Source organism: Struthio camelus, chromosome 2 (assembly GCF_040807025.1).
Source record: "Struthio camelus isolate bStrCam1 chromosome 2, bStrCam1.hap1, whole genome shotgun sequence".
In the NCBI taxonomy this organism is placed as follows: domain Eukaryota; kingdom Metazoa; phylum Chordata; class Aves; order Struthioniformes; family Struthionidae; genus Struthio; species Struthio camelus.
The window spans coordinates 132,095,970-132,116,346 of record NC_090943.1 but is presented as its reverse complement, the minus strand read 5'-3'; the positions used below and the strand labels follow the sequence as shown (position 1 = coordinate 132,116,346).

Here is a 20,377-nt window from a genome sequence, read left to right as displayed (position 1 = left end):
ATTCCTGATGAAACTTGGCAGTTATAACAAGGCCAAGAGGCATTCTCTATTAGTCAGCTATGTGAAAAAGAGCTATGTGCCTAACTACAAGCTTAGGAGAGAAAAAAAAAGAAAAGGATTGTCCTCAGTCTCTCTTTTTACAGACCTATTCCCTCCCTCCATGAAACAAATACAGGCTGATTACTTTCTGCTGCTGTAGCCTGGTCAGCTTCTGTCTGTTCATTTTCAGCACTAGAAATATCAGACCCATTTTCTGCCTCCGTATCTTCTTGAAGGTTCTTGTCCAAATCACTCGTGTTGTGGTCAAGCTCCCTCTCATGTTCTTTAGACAGCTGATCAGGCTGTGCTGGAATGTGTCTCATCTGAGGTGACTCAGGCTCATGATGGCTTACTGGAGACTGCTGTAGATGGTGCTGCTGTCTGTGTCTTTCCTTTTCCATCTGTTTGGCTTCCTGAAGCTACAAAAAAATTGCAAATGCACAAAAATTCTATCATGAGAACAAAATAATGAGCTGTATACATAGTGTATATATTGTTTCATTAACATGTAACGTCTATTGTTTCTGCTTACACACTACCTTAAATAAAGCCATAAGAGTTTAAGACAATGCATCATTTGTATTATTACAACTACTTCTGTTATCACAGGATAAACCTTTCGTAAGAGGGCTGCTTCCCAGCTATGCACGTTACACTTACCATATCTTCACTATGGAAATGGATGACTACATTAGACATGCTACAAAAACAGAAGTTGTCTGCCTGCCCTATACCTAAGTTCAACCTGGAGGTCTGACAGTATACGATGACGGCATGAAGAAACATCAAGGCAGGGCTTCTGGGGGGGTTGTTTTTTGGTTCTGTTTTGGTTTTTTATTTTTGGTTTTTTATTTGTTTCTTAAAGATCTCACAAAGACAGACATAGGGGAACTTAAGAGTCATCTTCTGCTATACTATGAGCCTGTTGTATTATGGGAAAGACTTAAAAAAGTAACAAGGGCAAAATGACTAAACAAAAATCCAGAAAAAAAGCTACAGTAGAAAATAAAAAGAAGAGCAACACTTGCAAAACGCTGGAGAAGGCAGACCCTTAGGAAGAAATGACCGTGTCAACTTAAAATTGTAAGATAAAGATTATTTTGCTTTCATGTTTTCTTGGACTGGAACCTGTAATATGACTCAGAGCTGGGCAACAGCAACGGAAGTCAAACCAAAGCAAAGCACTGTTCTTTGAGGTGATGCTCTATCTTTCTATCCTGGAGAATGCAGCATTTACCAAAAGTTTTGTAACTTAATTATAATCTCTACCATTTACTCTTCCACTTAAAGCTTTCTATACCACATCTTTCAGGGCGCTATACATCTCTGAGCAGACGCAGCCCTTCAAATAACAGATTAAATAATTGCTTTCACCATTTCTTAGCTCGCATATTAAAAGAACTGTCCTGTGTGTGCAAGACAAGCAGAAGCATGTATAAAATTATGTTCAAGACTGGATACACAGCCTGGCAAAAATAAAGACCTCCACCTCCATAAACCCTATCCTACAGTAAGTCGTTTAAAAAGACACTAACTGCACAGATCTCTCAAAGCACTTATGTATTGCATGGCTTGTGCCTTGACTTACCATAAATAAAATGTATTGTAAATATTTGACTGTGATGGTATTACGTACCAATAAATAGTTGCTTCTAAGAAAAAAGTAAGTGCAAACTTATATCCACTACATATCCTGAAAGGAAACTGCTAGAGTTTGCAATAATGCAGCAGAATTACTTCTAAAAGTAACTAGGAATTCAAGCAGTTATCTGACTTGGGCGTCCACCTGGCTTTTACAGGAACTATAACAATTATTTTGTCTTATTGATCATTACTATCAGCAGTAGAAGGCACAAGGCATATGCTGGAGTCCCTGCTAATTACTCACAATGACAGTTTCGGTGACATATTGGTAGGTGTCTCTTTCTGGCTATTACACACATAGAAACGTTACAAGAATGTAAATGATTACACGATTGCAAAGTATTATTTTTATCATGGATTACTCCTTTAGTGCTTATAATCACAACAACATTTGAGCATTCCACAAACACTACTTTACTCCATATGCACTCTTATGAAGACAGGTAGCACTGCATCTCTCGACAGCTTGAGAATAGCAACTGAAGTCAAATATATCCATTAACTATAGAGGCCCAATATGAGACGTTTAAATTCCGCACACACACCCACACATGCCCCAACACATTTCACACCAATTTCTGAGAGCAAAACAAAAGGAACAATGCAAGTTTACAGTTTTTTAACAAAGTACTTCACCTGGGGTTTAAGTTAGGAAAGACTATCAGCTTTACCAATAATGAAAAAACAAATCTCTCACGGTAGTTTGCTTTTAAAGAACTACTTTCTTTCTATAGAGACTAAAGACTCCAAGATACTCACTGCTTGATTTTCCATACGTGCAAATATGACATTCAGCATCTGTGTCAGAGTGGCCTTGGCTGTGGTTTGATTTATGAGGTTTTTGCTTGCTAGATAGATATTGTAACATGTTCTTACAGCCTGCAGCACCGTTCCTTCGTGGATTTCTATGTGTTGAGATGTTACTGCAGTGAGCAAAGCCTTTAAAAAAAAAAAAAATTTGTACACACATACACATATATACACACACATTCCAGTCAGAACTTTTCTCTTCAGCGAAACAGCGTGCAAATAAATATCAGCAATGGATTACTTCTTAAATATAAAGCAATAAGTACTTATCTTGAACTCTAGTTTAATCACGTTTTCCCATGTAGCATCATAGTCATATCTGAACATCACACATACCAGTTATATTAAATTGAGAGTGTCTTCACCGACATACTTAGGAAATATACTCAAATTCTTTTCAGAGCACGTAGTAGCAAGAAGTAACCAATGGGAGTTTTCAAGACGTGGTTAAAAAACACCCTAGAATTTTCTAGTCACAAAACACGAACAACAGACTACTGGTTAAAATACAGAAAGTAATTCAGAGGGTTCAAAAACTACTTTAAAAATAAAAGCAAGTGTGAAGAACGAAGACTGAGTATGTGATTAGGCAGTTACTATTGGGACTACTACCCATTCTAAACACTCTCTTTGGACATCTGCTAGAACATTGTGTTTTCTTCTCTGTAGAAACTCACTTCTTTCTTTCCACTTGAGCTAGTTTCTGCTTCTCTTATCTTACAAAAGGTATGCAAATAAGCCTCTGGAAAAAATCAGGGAATCAGGTAATACATAACTAAGGAACACATTATCCTTATGCGAGGTAAAGGTAGGCTGGATTAAAAAGAAAGAGAGAGGCAGATGGAAGGTGAGGACACAGAGACATTGCTAGGGAGACTGGGGAGGGAGGGGGTACAGTAGGGTGTTGAAGGAAGGGGGAAGAATTTGGTGCATAACGGAACAAACATGCACACACTAATCATCGTACACCAGTAGAAGACGTCAGAAATTAAGGAGAAGTTTTATGCATTAAAGGCTTTGACAGGGCTAAAGACTTAATAGGATGCTTAGGGAAAGTGGGAGAGAAATGGAAGCACCAGAAAGCCTGTATGTTGGAAAGTCTCTTTCTCCAATTAAAAGCAAAGTTATTTTAACTGTTGTATAATGTATTCACCAAACCACGTCTAAATTTTCTCACAGACATTATCAGCATCTCTGTCGAAACATGGCACCAACAGACAGGCAAGCGTTCATCTCTCATTCAAACATTTAAAAAGAAAAAACCTCACCCCCTGCCCCAAACAAACAAAAAAATCCCACCACTGTGTAGCTTAATGGGGGGGGAAGGGGGAGGAAACAAACCCTCACCTTGCTGACCACGCACTCAGGAGACCTGAATCCTACTCCCAGGCCAGTTGGCCCTAGGTCCTTATTTTATATTTGCATCATCAGAAGATATATAGAGATACATATAGGGATGATTGTGCTTACATTTCTCATTGGATTGAGTACATTGTTACCTGTACGACCACTAAACAGCATTTCATGCTACAGCCTACGAACCAGTAGTGCCTAAACGCCAACTAGAAAGCTTCGTTTTTAAATTACCACACCTCCAAGCAACTAAAGAAAAATTACAGAGCAAGGCAAACTATACACAACAAAGGAATTAAGATCTCCCAGCACTGGAACTGTTCCCCGCTCCAAATTCGGTTTGCGTGTTACTGGCCTTCTGAAAACCAGGAAGCGCTGAGCTGAAATTCATACCCACTTCCTTAACTGTGTCTCCCTTTGCAATGATTCACTACCACCACAGAACAGGAAAAGGTGACAAGGCTAGAGATGGATTACGTACTTTTTTTATTTTAACTGGCATAACAGCCTGAATTTCATAAATTTCTTCGCTCCGCTTGACGTGAGTACTAAAGCTTGGTTAGCTCATAGCAATTTTCACACCGCCTGATAAGGGGGTGTGTGTGTGAAGACATGTTTATACAGATACACACACACACAAAGAGACATCCTTCCTGGCAGCCTCACTTACTGATGCAAATTCAATAAATCATCTTCTATGCAAATTGAGAATTCAGTCTTTCCAACAGGGCATCTCCTTCTAGATGCCTAACTATTACGGAGTTCAGCATAGCTACAGAAGTTTTAATAATCATTTCTTTTGGTTTTTTTTTTTTTTTCCTTCTCAGGCACTGTAGGTAACGACCCCTTGCAGATGACAAACCCTAATGGCTACTAGCCATGTTTATAAACTCGACACCATTTTAAACTTTGACCTTTTGTTAATATCTTTCATATTCCTGCCAATTAAGAACAATCCTCAGGCTATTACTCATGCTCACTTCCATGTCTTAATGCAATTTCTCTTCCTCTAGTATTCACAGTTTAGCAGAAATACTTCCAGTGAGTACCAGACAGGAAGAGGGGACACATGGGTAGAAGACCACCTCTTTCACCAATAGGCTCCAGTTAGGCAGAGAGAATACTTGCACAAACTCTCATCTGCCATCCTTCTCCCCATCTCTATTCTATCTTTATAGACTTCTCCTTTTTTTAGAGTTGATTTTATCACAGGATAAAAAGGCCAGACAGAGACAAAAAGGCCAGACAGAAATGTAAACAAAACCTCAACTAACAGCTCTGCAGGTGTCAAGAGCAACTTTGCAGACACAAGTCACAAATGCCACAGCAGAGCAAGCCTGAGGGCAAAAAAGCCTCTCTTGATGGAACCACTTCAAACATAATTTAATTAAGTAACTTGCAATGGCAGCACTAGCCTAATTACCTGCTCCCCTTCTGCCTCTGGCCATCCCCTCCATTATACTCTAATAAGTGTTTGCACAGCTTCACATCAAAACGATGCCACAACTAAACTATAAGAGGAAAGGAGGAAAAGGCCAGTTTCCCAACCCGGTTCTTCATGGAGTTTGCAGATGAAGAAAGAGGCGGTTACAGGGATGAGAACATGCAACCAAAAGCAGGGACAGAAAAGAAAAAACGTTGCTCAAGTAGCTCTACCCCAACTGTCAAACTACTGCCAGACATATCTCTAAGCTTAGATACCTAAAAAGAGACAAGTTATGCCCCTTAGCCTCAGCAGGATTATTTCCTTGCCAGTCGTCAGAAAGAGGTACTTTCAGAATGCGGAAGCTGCTTCGGTCACTAGGAACCCGCTTAGGATGACTTCACCAAAACCTCAAAAGCTGTTCATCAGAAAGCCAGCCAGAAGCCAGCAAATAACACCAGGTTTGAACTGTTACCCAGCTCTGGCTCCTAGGTCCCTGACCCAGGGCAGCATACTACATAGGTGCCATCTACATGCAGAACCTGGACAACCCTCCTGAGAGGAAGGTGCCCGAGTGATCAAGGTCGTGCTGGCAATGCAGCTGCCCTACTGGGAGTGCTGCTTGTGGTGTGCGTAATAGCTTTTTCACAGCGCCTGCCCAGAAAGCAGGGGACCCTGGTCTCTTGCCTTCTGTCTCCCTGAAGCCATTCCAATTTCTACAGGGTATACCAATCATCAGGATCACAAAACAGTTAAAATAGGCACACGATCTATCCTTGAAATCGTACTGGGGAAGCTGGGTCAAAAGCTCACAACTGAAGAGTTACAGAACTTCAAAAAACGCGACCAACTTAACAGTTGTATCATTTCCCCTGAAGGAAGTAAGGGGGAATAATTTTCAGCCAGAAAATTATTTCTAATTCTCATGCTTTCTATGGTGTATAGCCATTGGAAAAACATGAAACCAAAACCAGAACAATACTCTCAGTTTTTCCAAGAATATATATATGACAGCTAGCCAAGTCTAAAAAGTTGTAAAATGAAGGCACTAAACGAGTTTATACGCTTAATGCGTTTTTGCATTGTTGAAGAATTAACATTCTCAACTGTCTTCTCAGACAGAAAGCACTTCAGCTCCCAGACATCCCCTTTTAGGCAGGAGGTTATCTTCTTCACATCTTGGCCCAGCTAATCGATCAAGAGCTGAGAGGACTACAATAATCAGGCATTTAGAGAGAAGGCATTCCAGCAAGAAGGAGATACCCACATTTGAGTCACTGAAAATCCAAATTGGCAAAAGCTTCCCTGTGCAAGATTAGAAATGCCTTAAAACGCCTGAGCACCCAGAACACCAGATCTGGACAAGAGCAGCATAAACTAACACCTGTTAGGACTATTTGCTGGAGAAGTGGGGTGCCAAGGAAAAGAAAGGCTGGACCTATGAAAAGGAACAGGGGAACAAAGTATCTCCTTTGCAGTAAAGTAAACCTACTCTGCAAGACATGTCAACACCTCAGGACTTAAGCACAAGAACACTAGGTAACAAACTCTGTTCTTCCTAACCACCCTTTACCGTATTCTTCACTACTGCTCATCATCACAGTCATTCAAAGAGTAGATGATGACACATCCATTCGGTGGCTAGCGTGCATTAGCTGGCATTCCCAGGATTACTGAGTGCAATCAGAAAAGCTACAGCTCTGCAGAAACATTAATTTGTACAAGCTCTGCATGCAGAGTTTACCTAAGATATGCAAAGAAACTCCAGACCTCCTTCAAGCACAAGTCTGTGACACAGCAGCACAAAACTGCCATGGTAACAACTGACTGCCAGCTCTAATTGCATTTCATAAAACAATTTTTAAATTGATTTAAAAATCTGCTTCTTAATCACCGCCTTCCCCACTGGGCATGCAGGATCATTTGATAGGAATTCTGCACAATTAAGAGAACTCCACTGATTCGCTGTGAATGAAATCTGAGCCAGCGCTTTGTGCACGAAACTTCATATCACAATCACGACTTCACTCAAAGTGTAATGGGAAAGAGTGGAAAAAGAAACAGAAGACAAGGATTTTCTACCTTAAACAAACAGGATCGAGAAAATACTAAAAAAAAAAAATAATAATAATTACATTATTCCTCCTTTTAAATTCTAAGACCGTGAATACCTTCCTGCTGTCACTACTATAAATACTGGAAGTAGTATTTAATCAGATTACCTTTATTATTTGAAGTTGAACCCCTTCGTCTGTTTGAGGGCCTTGAAAACAGCCACATATTGTCTCAATAATTCTATCAATTAGTTTTTTGCCTGGAGCTGTACTATCTGGAGCACTCCCTGTCAAGTGCCCATATGCTATAAGTTTCTGGAGGGGAAAAAAAAAAAAACAGAAATAAAAGCTTAAAACGTAAGTCAGCTTTTTATTAAAATATATAAATTCATTTGATACCATTAATTTGAACAGAACAATTTAAAAAGTACATTTTACCCCAAGTCTCAAAATGTGAAGGATTTTTTTTTAAAGTCCCCCAGATTTATTCAATTTTCACTCAGCAACTGCAATATAAAAGTTATCAACAAGCTTAATATTCAGTTCTGATTCAGTAATTAAAGATTATTTCAAAACACCCAGGATTCTAAAATAACTCATATCACACAAGTCCTCCTATGTATTCAGCACACTAATGTTTTTAATACCAAATAAGTCAACCGCAAACGGTTTTTGTTCAAGCTACGAACTAGTCTTCTGTTTGTTAGTGTTCTACCATCTCTTTCTCTCTATAGACCTTCAGTACTTTGAAAAAGTATTCATTACAAAATTAACAAAATCCTGTTCCAAACACCTTAGGCATGAGAACATTTGTAAATCTCCATGGCCTACCTACTTAAATATACAGAGTAGCAAGGCATCACAGCGCGACAGCATGCCAGGTATGCATGTGCCTCTGAATGTAAATACAGTCATTGAGTTCACTGTTGTCAGGCTACTCAGGAGAAGAGAAGGGCAGAACTCTCTGCTGTAGACCTTGCTCTGAAAACACTACAGGAGCAACAAACCTCTGAGTTTTGAGAGGCTAAACGTTTCAAGTTTCAAATATTTTACTGCAAGTATAAACAGCGCTAGGTGAACTTGACAACGATATGCCTGCTGTGCTAGTGACGTTTCAGTCTTTCATTTAAGTTACTGACAGCAATTCAATACACAGAAACATACACACATTAAAATAGGTAGTTGTACACTGATATAACAAAATTGATCCAAATGTGCAACTATTTGTGGTTGTGTGCGCAAGCAGGTAAAACAACAGAAAAAACAACAACATTATTTGTTACATATAACTGCTACTTCCCCTTCAAAAACCCAAATTCTGTAGCTGACGGTTAAAGCTCATCTTCATACAGACCTGTAAACAATCTAGAGATGTACTAACAATCCTGGGGCACTTCGACTGGCATGCCAGTTCAAACGGTAGGAAGTACTTGTCGGCTTCAATAAAGCTCGTCTTTGATTTCACAGGTGGAAGAGTGCTTGAACCAGGCTTCGCATCTCCATGAGGGGGACTAAACAGAATGATTCAGTTAGGATGCTGTAAGTGACCACACAAACAATTCTCACCAATGCAACATTTATGAGTGAAATAAAGTATCAAGAAAATTAACATTAGGAAAGAACGCCTTCTATGAAGTGAACACAACGGTAATACAGTCTATGTAAACATTCTGCACAGTTTTTATACTGAATCAGTCTCCTTTCTGAATCATGCAAACCTACTCATTTCCACTCTACGTAGATCTTCAGTGGTCCCTGCTGGTTTGAAGGCATAAAGACTTGTTTCCTCTGAAAACAGAAAAAAGCCTCTCCTTAACTGGACAGTGAAGGTAGAGAGGAGGAAGAGAAGCCCATTCAATAGTTTTTGCACGTTCAGGAATAATTCCCAGAGAAGTCCAGGCAGAAATGTTACTACTGGAATAGAGAAAAATACACCACCACGGAATTTAAGAGTTCAGTGGTTACCAATATACTCCACTCGGGTAAAGTATCTGAAAAGACTGTAACTATACAAATCTGAGAAAACCTCAAACTAACCAATGTGATGAAGGGATCTTCCAGGAAAAAGTCTGCTGAAGCAAACATCTGAATTAATCCCAAAAGGTCTTTGCTTCTTTATGTCAGCCAAGAAAGAACTGCAGCTGCTTTTTCCAGCTGACGGTGAGAAACTGTACCTCACAAAGCTTTCTTCCATTAAGGAATACACCAAGCATGAGGATTACGAAACAGGCTGACATTTACATACCAGTCACAGAAAGAAGCTGATCTATATATCAAACGGTGAGTTTTTAAAAGGATTTTGGCAGCACCCGCAGTGTAACACAGTTATGTAAGTCAGCTTGTCCTTTTCTATTCCACATCCCTCCCTCCCGCTGCCAAACACTGCTCCTGGTAAAAAGTCTGTAAAATAGTAGTAATAATAATAACAATAATAATAGCAATAAATTACTACTAGCATTTTTTCCATGCAAAACTTTTGGCAGGTAGAAATGATTTATTTTTCAAGGCACTCTGGCCTAGCTGTGAAACCAACTTCCTAGAACGGGGATGGGAAAAAAATCTAAACACTCATCATATAAAGCGCTTAATATTTGTTAGAATATATGAATTTCACTTACAGAAATAAGAGGCTGAAAATAATTTGATAAACTAAGAGGTTTCCCTAGTCTAAGGCCTAGAAAAAGAGTATTTTCTACTGCATCTACAAAGAACAGTTTGGCTCTACGGTAAGAACAGGCTAAACGCATTCACAGTTACCAGGTCCAGCAATGCCTTCATGGCAGCAAAAGACCGCTGAAGATCTACTGTCAGAATAAAGATACCACTGAAGAAAAGAAATCAAAATCTATTTACTACATGTATATACACAGGTAAGAGTTACAGCCATTCTACACAAAAGCCATAACCTAAAAAAATTACTAGGACAGAAGTCAAGCACCCAAAACTTCAGAAGTGGCTTTATATGTTATTATAATTCAGCTCTTGCATTAGTTTTAGAATGGTATTTAACTACAGGACCAGCTATTACTTTTCCATATTCAGTGCCTAGAATGAATATCACTTACTGAATATTTAACGTTCAGCATTTTTTTCTTCTCATTCTTCAAAATGTGAGCTTTCGCTTTATTTACACTACGTTAAGCAAAACTTACGAATTATTACTTTCCAAATGAGCCTGTATGCAGTGCTCGTTGTAACATTACCTGAACGTACAGACACATTAAACTTATTTTTACAACCTCACTATGAACTGATGGCATTGTCTTCATTTTGCTGATAGGAACTGAAGCACAGGAATTCAATCAGATGCATCCATTAATTTTCACACGCCCAATTTGAAAAGTCATTAGCCTAACTTGTTCAAGCATATTTGATATTAAATAGTCCTTTACATCTTCTGAAACAAAGCTACTACTGCTACTACCCAAACCAAAACTTGTAGATCTCAACTCAGATGCCCGGAAGACGAAGCACAAACCACTAGCAGCCAATTTTGACAACTGTGGCTTAAATGCTTTGCCTAAAATAAGCATTCAGTTACAGGGCAGAACACAGGTCCCCAGGCAGCAGTCTACTCTTTTAAGCTGTAAAAACACTTTCATCGTCAGTTCTGCCTGCTGATCCAATTCTTTCAGTAAATGGTATAAACTGCCATCGCAACACAACCCTGACTCACAGCGAGCAACATGCACTGAATGAGGAAGGAGATCCTGTGGAACATGCAATTAAATACTAATCATGGATTCCAGAGCTTATTAATACTTAAAACTGTACTTGTTGACAACGAAGACTGCTGAACGTCAATCTTGGCTTCTGTTCTCAGTTCTAGAGGAATCACCTCCAGAAACAAAGAACCTTCCATACTCATTTCCTAATCAGATCCTTTCCACACGCTTATCTTTTCAAATTACTCTTGTCTTGTCCACTCATTTCCGCTGCAGCCTCTGCTGCAGCCTCAGTCCCCTGCTCCCTCAGAGTTTGAGGCTTTTATTTGTATTCCAGATATTCCCCCTTCAGCACGGTCTCTGAATCCCTTTCAAAATCCTTCTCAGCTTAGGCTCCTCATCCATACTTCCTTTCTCTGCTACCCACAAAATCCTCATACAACCTTGATCCCTGCTCCTGCCCGCCTTGGCCAGACAAGCTCAGCGTGCGCCCTCCAAGCTCTTCTGCCTCAACTCCCAGCTCCTGTGCCTGGCACTGAAATAGCCAGTAGCAGAAGTAGCACATTTTCGCACACTCCTGGATACCCTCAGTCTTACAAAAGAGACTGAGAACTCTATCCAGAGTGAGCCCATAACCCACAATTCATAATAAGCTCAAGAAACATTTTAAGCAGTTAAAGCACTATTGCTCAATGTGATGAACTATTACATACCTTTGCTTTTCTGTTTCAGTCTTTATTTCCTCTGTAAAATGAAACAAAGGCATAGTTATGGAAACAGCATCATAATCACAAATATATAATTAAAATTGTAACAGATGGAAAGTGAAACTATTGAGGCAAACTTTATTTGAAACCAGGATTAGTTTAAAACAGCAAGTACATGGCTATAAACAGGTTCATAAGAATTTCTACTCTTCACTTGTATTGGCTGCAAATTGTATCAAAATTGTATTAGAAATCATAGTCAAAACTCTACACTTACATTTGCATTCAGTCATGCAACCAAATAACATATTATGTTTAAATATTAATATTTGTGCTATGGTGTTGAAAGGAAAGAATAATTTTCTGCAATTTCCTCAAGGATTATGTTTATAGAAATGAGGAATACCCAAATATTGTTAGAACTATTCAGCTATCCATAAAGAACATGCCACTTGTTAAACATGGATTTTACAGATGACCAGTGAAGAAATCACCATTGCTGCTTCTTACATACATAGCCTTCATGGCTTTTTCTTTTTTTTTTTTTTAGACACGTTTAGATAGTAAAGTAATGACTAAGGGTGAGGAAAAAAAAAAAAAAAGGTAGCACTTCTATTTCATACCATGTTAAAATAAAACAAAAAGACTGCAAGTTTAATGCTGTTGGCGAGACATTCTAAGTCACGTTTTGCAATATATTTTTAAGTAGTTTTAAAGTTACTGAACGAATTTTAAAAAAACATCGTGAATTTCATGAGTACATGTCTTTGCATCCTCTGTTTAATTCGCACACAAATCACAGGAAATACTGGTTTTCATGGACTGACTTCTCTATACTGTAACATTGCATTCTTAAATAAAAACATACAGGATCAAACACCCTCCCCTCCTCCCAAAACTAGCATGTATGTTTAACCAGCATGTATGTTTAACTAGCATGTATGTTATATCAGGAAAATAATTTAATATCAAATACCGGTCAAACACGCAAGAGATATTAAAACAAAAAATCTTCACCACACAGATGCAGGCGCAGTCTTTTCCTTCCATCAAAAGGAAAAGACACAAAACTGAACCACAGGAAGTTCCATCTGAACCTGAGAAAAAACTTCTTCACTGTGAGGGTGACAGAGCATTGGAACAGGTTGCCCAGAGAGGTGGTGGAGTCTCCTTCGCTGGAGATATTCAAAAGCCGTGTGGATGTGATCCTGGGCAATATGCTCTAGGTGACCCTGCTTGAACAGGGAGGTTGGACTAGATGATCTCCAGAGGTCCCTTCCAACCTAAACGATTCTGTGATTCTGTGATTCTGTGAAAACTGCATAACAACTACCTTTTAAAAGTATAATCAAGTGACAGCAACACATTACCTAGATTTTTGTGTATAGCCATTGAATAAATGGTACTGATTGATTCTGAAAAAAGGAACTGGTATTTCTAAGCTCCCATACAGCAAAAGTAGACTTCATGTGTGTCCTATCCCATATTTACCATTTTACAGAGCTATACTGTTTCACTTGACATCAGATAGCCTCCTAAATTTGGTATTTTACCACGGATCACTACCAATATTAAGCAGCCCTATTGATTTGAGGATAAAACCCAGTATCAAGTACATCTAAGGAACAGACTTGCTCAATGTAGAGAAAAAGTAAACTCAAAGAGCACATGCCACCCCAAAGTGGAAAGGTTATTTCTGAGGTGACTGGCACTCCTTCTGTTTATTGCGGACAAGACCCAAGGGTTAGTTTCATCTGAGAGAGGTATAGTCCAGAATCGGTTCAAATCTGGCACATCCAGGACTAAACAAAACATGAAAATAATTCAGTACTCGGTAAGTAACCAGAGTTACAACAAAAGACAAAAACTAAACCAAACCAACAATTCTTGTAGACGCCAAAGTCCAGGAAACGCTTGCAAAGTATGTCTTCCTACCAGAGTATTACCCTTAATCTCTAGTCCATTCACTCACGTGAGGATATATTCTCTACCAACAGAAAGGAGCAGAAATTCTCTTCCTCCCTTCCAGCATCCTTGTAGCTTTCATTATTTTACCTCCTACCTTAACATTCACAACCACGAACTTTCCTCCCGAAAGTGCTCTGAAGCCTGTCCTGCACCACCAACCAACAGGTACACTGTAGCATGGCTTCATGTTCTTCACCTTCTTTCCAACTAAAGCAACTAAACTGAGCCCATTCTTGCCCAGCACCTAATTGTTTTGAACACAGAATGAAATGTAGTAATGTAGTAGAGAAATGAAGGGAATCCTACAACTCTGCTCAGGTAGTAATCCAAAAGAGTAATGGCAATGAAATATAATACATTTTGCCTGTGAAACATCAGGAAATATTACAACAGCGTCATGAAAAAAGTGTGGGGCAGACACCGAACACAACAGCAGAAGTGTCTTACTAAGCCTGAATTAGGCTGGGTGAATAAAAAGATGAAAACTAACACTCTTTTAAAAGTTTTCTTTTTTCATATTAAGTTTTTGTTTAAAACAACACACACATTTAGAAGCCACTTAAAAGTTATAAAAATTCAACTGTGAAGTTAGGCTAATAAATATTTTTACTATTTTATATTTGGATTACCATCCACAATTTTGAACCTATTTCATAAAACGGTATTTAACCTGAAAAAAGAAAGATGATATTTCAATTCTGGATAAAACAAACTGAACACAGAGGCAATCCAAGATTTCTGAGAAAGAAAAAATATTTTTTTCTTACAGAAAAATGATGCACCTTCCTTTAATGGAAGTGCTATATAAGAAATGCTTTATTATTCCTTCAGAAACTGAATTACAGGAAACATTAACTTGCTCCCCTCCCTGTTTTTTCTAACACATTCAGAGAACACACCAACTCTTGTGAGAGACTAGACACAGTAACATCTAGGCCCGAAGACACTGTTTTAACCTCTCCTATTTTCTTCAGGACTTTATCTCGAAACAGGAACAATCAGAAAAAGTATCAGCACAACAGAGCAATGATTTTCCATAAGCTATGAGCTCCTCTCTCCTTCTCTTATGGGGGGGGGGAGGGGGGAAATCCATGTCAACTCTTTATAATACGGATTAAAATCTGATAAAATTGCAACTGAAATTTAACACCTTGGAACAAACGCAACAGTTCCTTTAACAATTTGACCTTAAGATCAGTTAGGTACAGGAGTCGACTTCTCTCCCTTGACGACACAAATATTTCTGCGTTTGCAAGTTATTCTATACTTTGGCCATCAGAGGGGAAAAAAAGAAAAGCAAAATCTTAAGCAAGAAGCAATTCAGAGCTTTTCTATAAACAAAGAACAAAGTCTGACAATTTTATAGGTAAAAAGGTCGCAGCTGGGATACAGCTACTCTCGGAGTTTCTCACAGTTCTGCCACATGTTAAACGCCAGCAGAACGCCCCTTCTTAAACGTGCTCAAAAGCCTCTACGATCTTCTCCAAAGAACGACGTTTGAGAAACTTTTCCCTCTTTTGAGAAGAGCAGCAGCAGGGAAAAAAAGCCAACAGGAAGAAAAACAGAAAAACTGACCCATTTGAAAAGCATAAACCAAACTACTCACTAGCCACAAGTAGACAAGTGCTCGTCGTTCCTCGCTAAAAGCTTCAGAGTTCCAAGCTCCAGCGGACGTGCAATCCCGGCCGCCCTTCTCCGCGCGTGCCAGGCTGCTGCCGCGCCAAGCCCTCCTGCCAACTATTCCCCTTCGGGGAAGGGGCAAATTCTAGTGGAAGTTTGTCATTGTTCAGTTTAGAAACGGTCAATTAGCATGTTTTGTGAACTAAAACAGACCTTGAAAAGACAGAGGGAAAAAATACAAAAATCAACAAATCCACTAGAACTGCTTAGGGCCTTTGTTGCACTGCTGGTATTCTGACAAATTACCACCGTTTCTCCTAAAATACTACAAGAGATTGTCTTCAGAATAGTTCACAACAATTCATATCAGAAAATGGAAATGTTTGTGATTGAAGGAATTATACTACAAGGAAAGAAATTTTACAAGTGTCAATCTAATTAAACGTTGCTACCGTTTCAGGCAGTGTTGCATCAACCCATTATTGTCAAAGTACAGATTTTATAACCTTTGTTAAATTAAAAGAAAGGTCCTTAAAGTGTCCAACATCAATTCTTTGGAGAAACTAACATATTTAAAATGTCAAATAAGCACATGATATAACACTGCTACTACGAATGAGGCGAGCAGTAAACTTACAATTTAATTTTACTCTTGAGAACAAAAAAAATCTGATTTCCTTCATGTCTGACTGCTTCCACTTCCCCCCAAACTGTAAAATTCAAGTTATTGCACAATTTCATGGTCACTTTACAACCATACCCAGTAGGAAACAAAGAAACCTGACAAGTATTACCAGCAGAAAAACAGATTATAACAAAGGCATGATAACCAACAACACTCACACCAGATAAATGATCTGTCAATGACAGATGAACTGAAACAGTGACTGACACATTCCTTTAAACGGGAAAAAGGATTCCCTGCAAAATTAAACTTTATCTCGAAGAAGACGACAAACTCAGGCTTGAAGGCACAGGCTGATCCCTTGTTTTGCCTCTCCTCCTCTCTAACACACACGCACAAAACCACGAAGGAGAGGATCCAAGGGCTGCAAAGCTCATTAGCTCAGTATCGTCACTCATTTGGAGCAGAGGGAAGAGAAGGTACAAGATGTTGGAACAGGGACAGAAGACTACTGAAAAGGACTACAGCTTCTACAGCCTGTCTCTGCGTTCTCTCTGATGTACACACAGAATTACTGTGGAAGACGGCTCAGCGTATTCTAAGACACAAAGGAAGCTGTGTCCTAAAACGGAATTAATTGAGGTATATGTAATATTCTTAAATAAAGTGCAGCAGAAATAAAATAAATTCCTCCTCCTAAATTCTTACTTTTACACACAGCTCTAGAAGATGACTTCTTTATGGAGCTTTATCATGGAAATAACAAAAACATGGCTTTTGCATACAGTGAGAGATAAGAGTTGATTGAGGAGATGCGTGTCATTGCAGGAGACTGCAATAATGCATCAGCTATTTAACAAAGCCGGTAAATGAAACGAATAATGTAAATTAGATTCAATCTCATTTTCCATTTCATCTTCACATACACTTGTACAGACCATCATTACATCATTATTTCAAAAAATGTCTGAAAACATCCGAGAACTTCCTTATATAAGTGTCCATAATTCCATTCTCACCTCTCCAACTTCCGCAGGGTTTCTAGCCTCTCCGATCTCCCCTTCCCCCTTAACCCCCCTTATTACCAGATAACCTCACTCGCCACTACAAATTTAAGGACTGTTTCTGTAATGACAATTGGTAACACTAAGAACTAAGATCAAAATGCACCAAGTAGGTCAGGCAGGCAGTTCCCCTGCTGCTTAGGCAGTATCGTCTTAACTGCTCTATATAGGCTGACCAAACCCCAACTTAGTTCTAATTCATTGTTTGTCCCAGTAATCCTATTTCAGGGATGATTTAAACCTTGACTACACTGAAGGGCGGAAGCTCTTCTCTAATTCCCACCTGAAATTTGCTTAGGCGCTGACTAATCCCTTGGTTCCTCTGCCAACATTCTCCTACATCTGAAATAGCCCCTCTTCTTTAGGTGACGTAAAGTAACGATTCTTTCTGCACACCAAAATATGCTCCATCTTTTATTCAATACCATGGAAAACACTAACATTTTACAATTATACTTTGGTGGAAGTTGAGGATTACTTTTTTTTTTTTTTTTAAGAGAGTACGGAATAATGGAATTGTTATCTTCAGCAACAGCATACACAGCTAAGTTTGAAGATACCAGCTCTAAGGAAAGTTTCATAGAAACGATATCAAGTGGTACATTAGATTACAGGGAATAGAATTCTTCCTAAATGAAACTTCCTAAAGGGAAAAGAGCAAAGTATCTACCATAAAATGAAAAAATATTTTGTAAGGTTTTTTTACACAGTATGATGCTAGGGGAAAACAAAAAAACAACAAAAACACACACACACAAAAACATTTAATATATTTCTCATTATAGTTTTCCCATTTTCTCATCAGAACCGTACTCAGAAAAGAACATATTATATTTCCATAACACTACTCAAAACAACTGACAATGCTTGTCAAAGAATTACATGCGTTAGTCTCAATTCTACAAGGATTTGTGTATCTAAAGACCAATACAGAATCAAAGTTTATTTTATGTAACTGAAAGTGTGGTCTGTATTGGAAAACACCAAATACTGCATTTTCACTGGAGAAAAAAGAAAAAGCTCATAAAATTTCACCCAAAATTTACACGCCTGTGCCTCTGCTCATTGGGGGAGAGGTGGAAGAAGCTATTCTTCCACTTATTATTAAAGAACTGGAAAATCCAATTTTTTCAATGTCAAATATGTGTATATTACTCTGAGCCATAACCCCAACACAACTTTAAAAAATATACGCATTATAGCTTTAAAAAAAAAAAAAAGCGCTATTATTTAGGTAATGAATGCAAGTCAGTAAGTAGTGGCACTTTAAAGAACTGCAGCCATCCTAAGCAATCAGAAGGTAGAACTGGCCAAAACAGAAAAGAACGCCGCACTCCAAGGAAGCAAGTCAATGTTTTGAATTCACATTATTTTTACCACAGAAGACTATTTTGAGAAGAAAGCAATTTGCATTAAATTCTTTAAAGTTAAAGCAGGTGAGTGGGATCCAAGTCATATGCAGTCAATAAGAGTTTAAAAAAAAAAACCTCAGATTGAGAACTACAGATTTTAAAGGGCTTGCTTGAACTGACTTGGCTTGCTTCCTTCCATGCAGGTATCCTAGTGATTGTCTCCAACTATCAGACAAAATGCTCTGGTAACCAAGGGAGAAAAACAAAAAGAAATCTTTCATCATGAGCAATACTGAAACTGTCCTTTTCCATGTCAGGATATATGCAAGTCCTTAATGAACTAGCAGTCTAAAAGTTCTTGTCAACTGAAAGCTTTAATGCATATGAATGAGCAGCAGTACACTAAAACTGTAAGATCAAGTTAGATGGACTGTAATAAAAACTAGAAAATTTGGTATTTATTTGAACACAACTTTAATGAACTATCTTCTCAGCTACGTAAGAAAATTATCGCCTACATGGTGATAGTTTTTAGAGATTTTACTAAGCTTGGCCTCACAGTAGTAAAGCCATATAGGCATGATGGAAACAAAAAAATTTCCCCCAGTCTCTCCCTCAAAGAGCTACAATTCCAAACAGACCATGCTAAATACCTTTCCTCCCAAAGCAGTCATTAGAATATATTTCTAAGTAAATATCCAAAACATGTTTCTTTCTTGATTTCTGCTATCTATTAGCTCTAAGCACAACATCACAAAAAGTCTCCTTGCCTATTAAGCTAAAATAGAAAAGCACTAACACCTGAAATCTATTACAGACTTCAGGAAAACCTAAAATAATGAAGTTCAAACAGACCAAACAATGGAATGGGAGAAACATGTAGTCATTTTCAACTCAAGCTCCCTTGCATCATTGGAAAATGATGATCCCAAGACTCAACGTGCCCTGACCACAAGCTCCCACTTGGCATCTTCTGTGGGCGACTTCTCCCAAGTCAGTAGGTCTGAGATAAAACAGAGAGAGTTTATGTAAAAGACATGTGCTACAAATTTGGCCCTTACTGTTATCTAAACATTGTTCCTAACATTTAAACTCCTTATGGGGCCTCCACCTAGCTGAGGATTTGCTAAGAAAGAAACCGTCTCAAGCATACATGCTGCACAGAAGTCTTCTCCATGCTTCCAGCTGGCCGCTCTTCTTGCTCTCAGAGCCTCTGCCTCGCACACTACCTCTGAACTACTTATGCTTCACGTTTTCTTTTGCTGAAGATGTAAGGATAGCGTTAATTAGCAAACCTAGAGTATGGTATTTTCCTCTCCCTTTTCTAACTGTAGTGGCGTCATTAACTTTCAGTAACTTTTAATACAGCTATTTTCAATGTTAACCCCTTTCAGTGTATGCAAATAGCAAACAAAGACAAAAAATATATATCAGAAAGTCTCACTGCAATCCCAAATTACCACAGAAACAATTAAATAGCTTAGTATAATAATATTACTCTCCTAGATTATCAAATCAGGTTGACTTGTCTAAAACTGGTAATAATGTATGTAAATTTGTTACAAGAAGACACTACCGAAACTATCTGGACAAGTATATCAGGTAGCCTGAGGAAAGAAAACACTTGCTCTGAAAGCTGAAAGTTCTCATTATACGGAATTCCAAAGATGCTATCATTGGAATATGTCTTCCTGTAAGCCTTATAAACAGCTTTCCCAATCATCTTCGTATCTCGTAGGATTCACAGAGACGCCTCCTCCCTCCCCCAGATCTTATTGGAACCCAGTGACTAGGATATACGCCAAAAATCCCATTTGCGGCAGGAAGGAGGAGGTCGATAACAGCACTAGGTCTTTGGTGGTGAGGTTTTTGTTTGTTCTTCTAATGCAGAAAGCTAACCTGATGAGAAACAGGATTAGAAAAAATATAGATGCAGCACCTACGTACATTCTCCCCACGGTAAAGTACCATGAGCATTTTTTTCCACTCGCACTTCCTTAACACAGACCAACGACCTACTCCAGTTACAGTCCATTTATGCATCTGCACTTCT

General features: G+C 38.6%; 1 protein-coding gene across 3 annotated transcripts in view; it reads right to left on the bottom strand.

The window, feature by feature from the left end:
* Positions 1–20,377, bottom strand: part of ARFGEF1 (ARF guanine nucleotide exchange factor 1) — a 94,339-nt gene that overhangs the window by 49,089 nt on the left and 24,873 nt on the right. For all 3 annotated transcript variants that reach the window (XM_068932563.1, XM_068932564.1, XM_068932562.1), the window contains exons 2-6: positions 11,702–11,732; positions 8,678–8,834; positions 7,492–7,638; positions 2,443–2,622; positions 185–458 (exon numbers count right to left, since the gene is read on the bottom strand). In XM_068932563.1, coding sequence (XP_068788664.1) covers positions 185–458; positions 2,443–2,622; positions 7,492–7,638; positions 8,678–8,834; positions 11,702–11,732 — 789 coding nt within the window. The remainder of the gene's footprint in view (positions 1–184; positions 459–2,442; positions 2,623–7,491; positions 7,639–8,677; positions 8,835–11,701; positions 11,733–20,377) is intronic.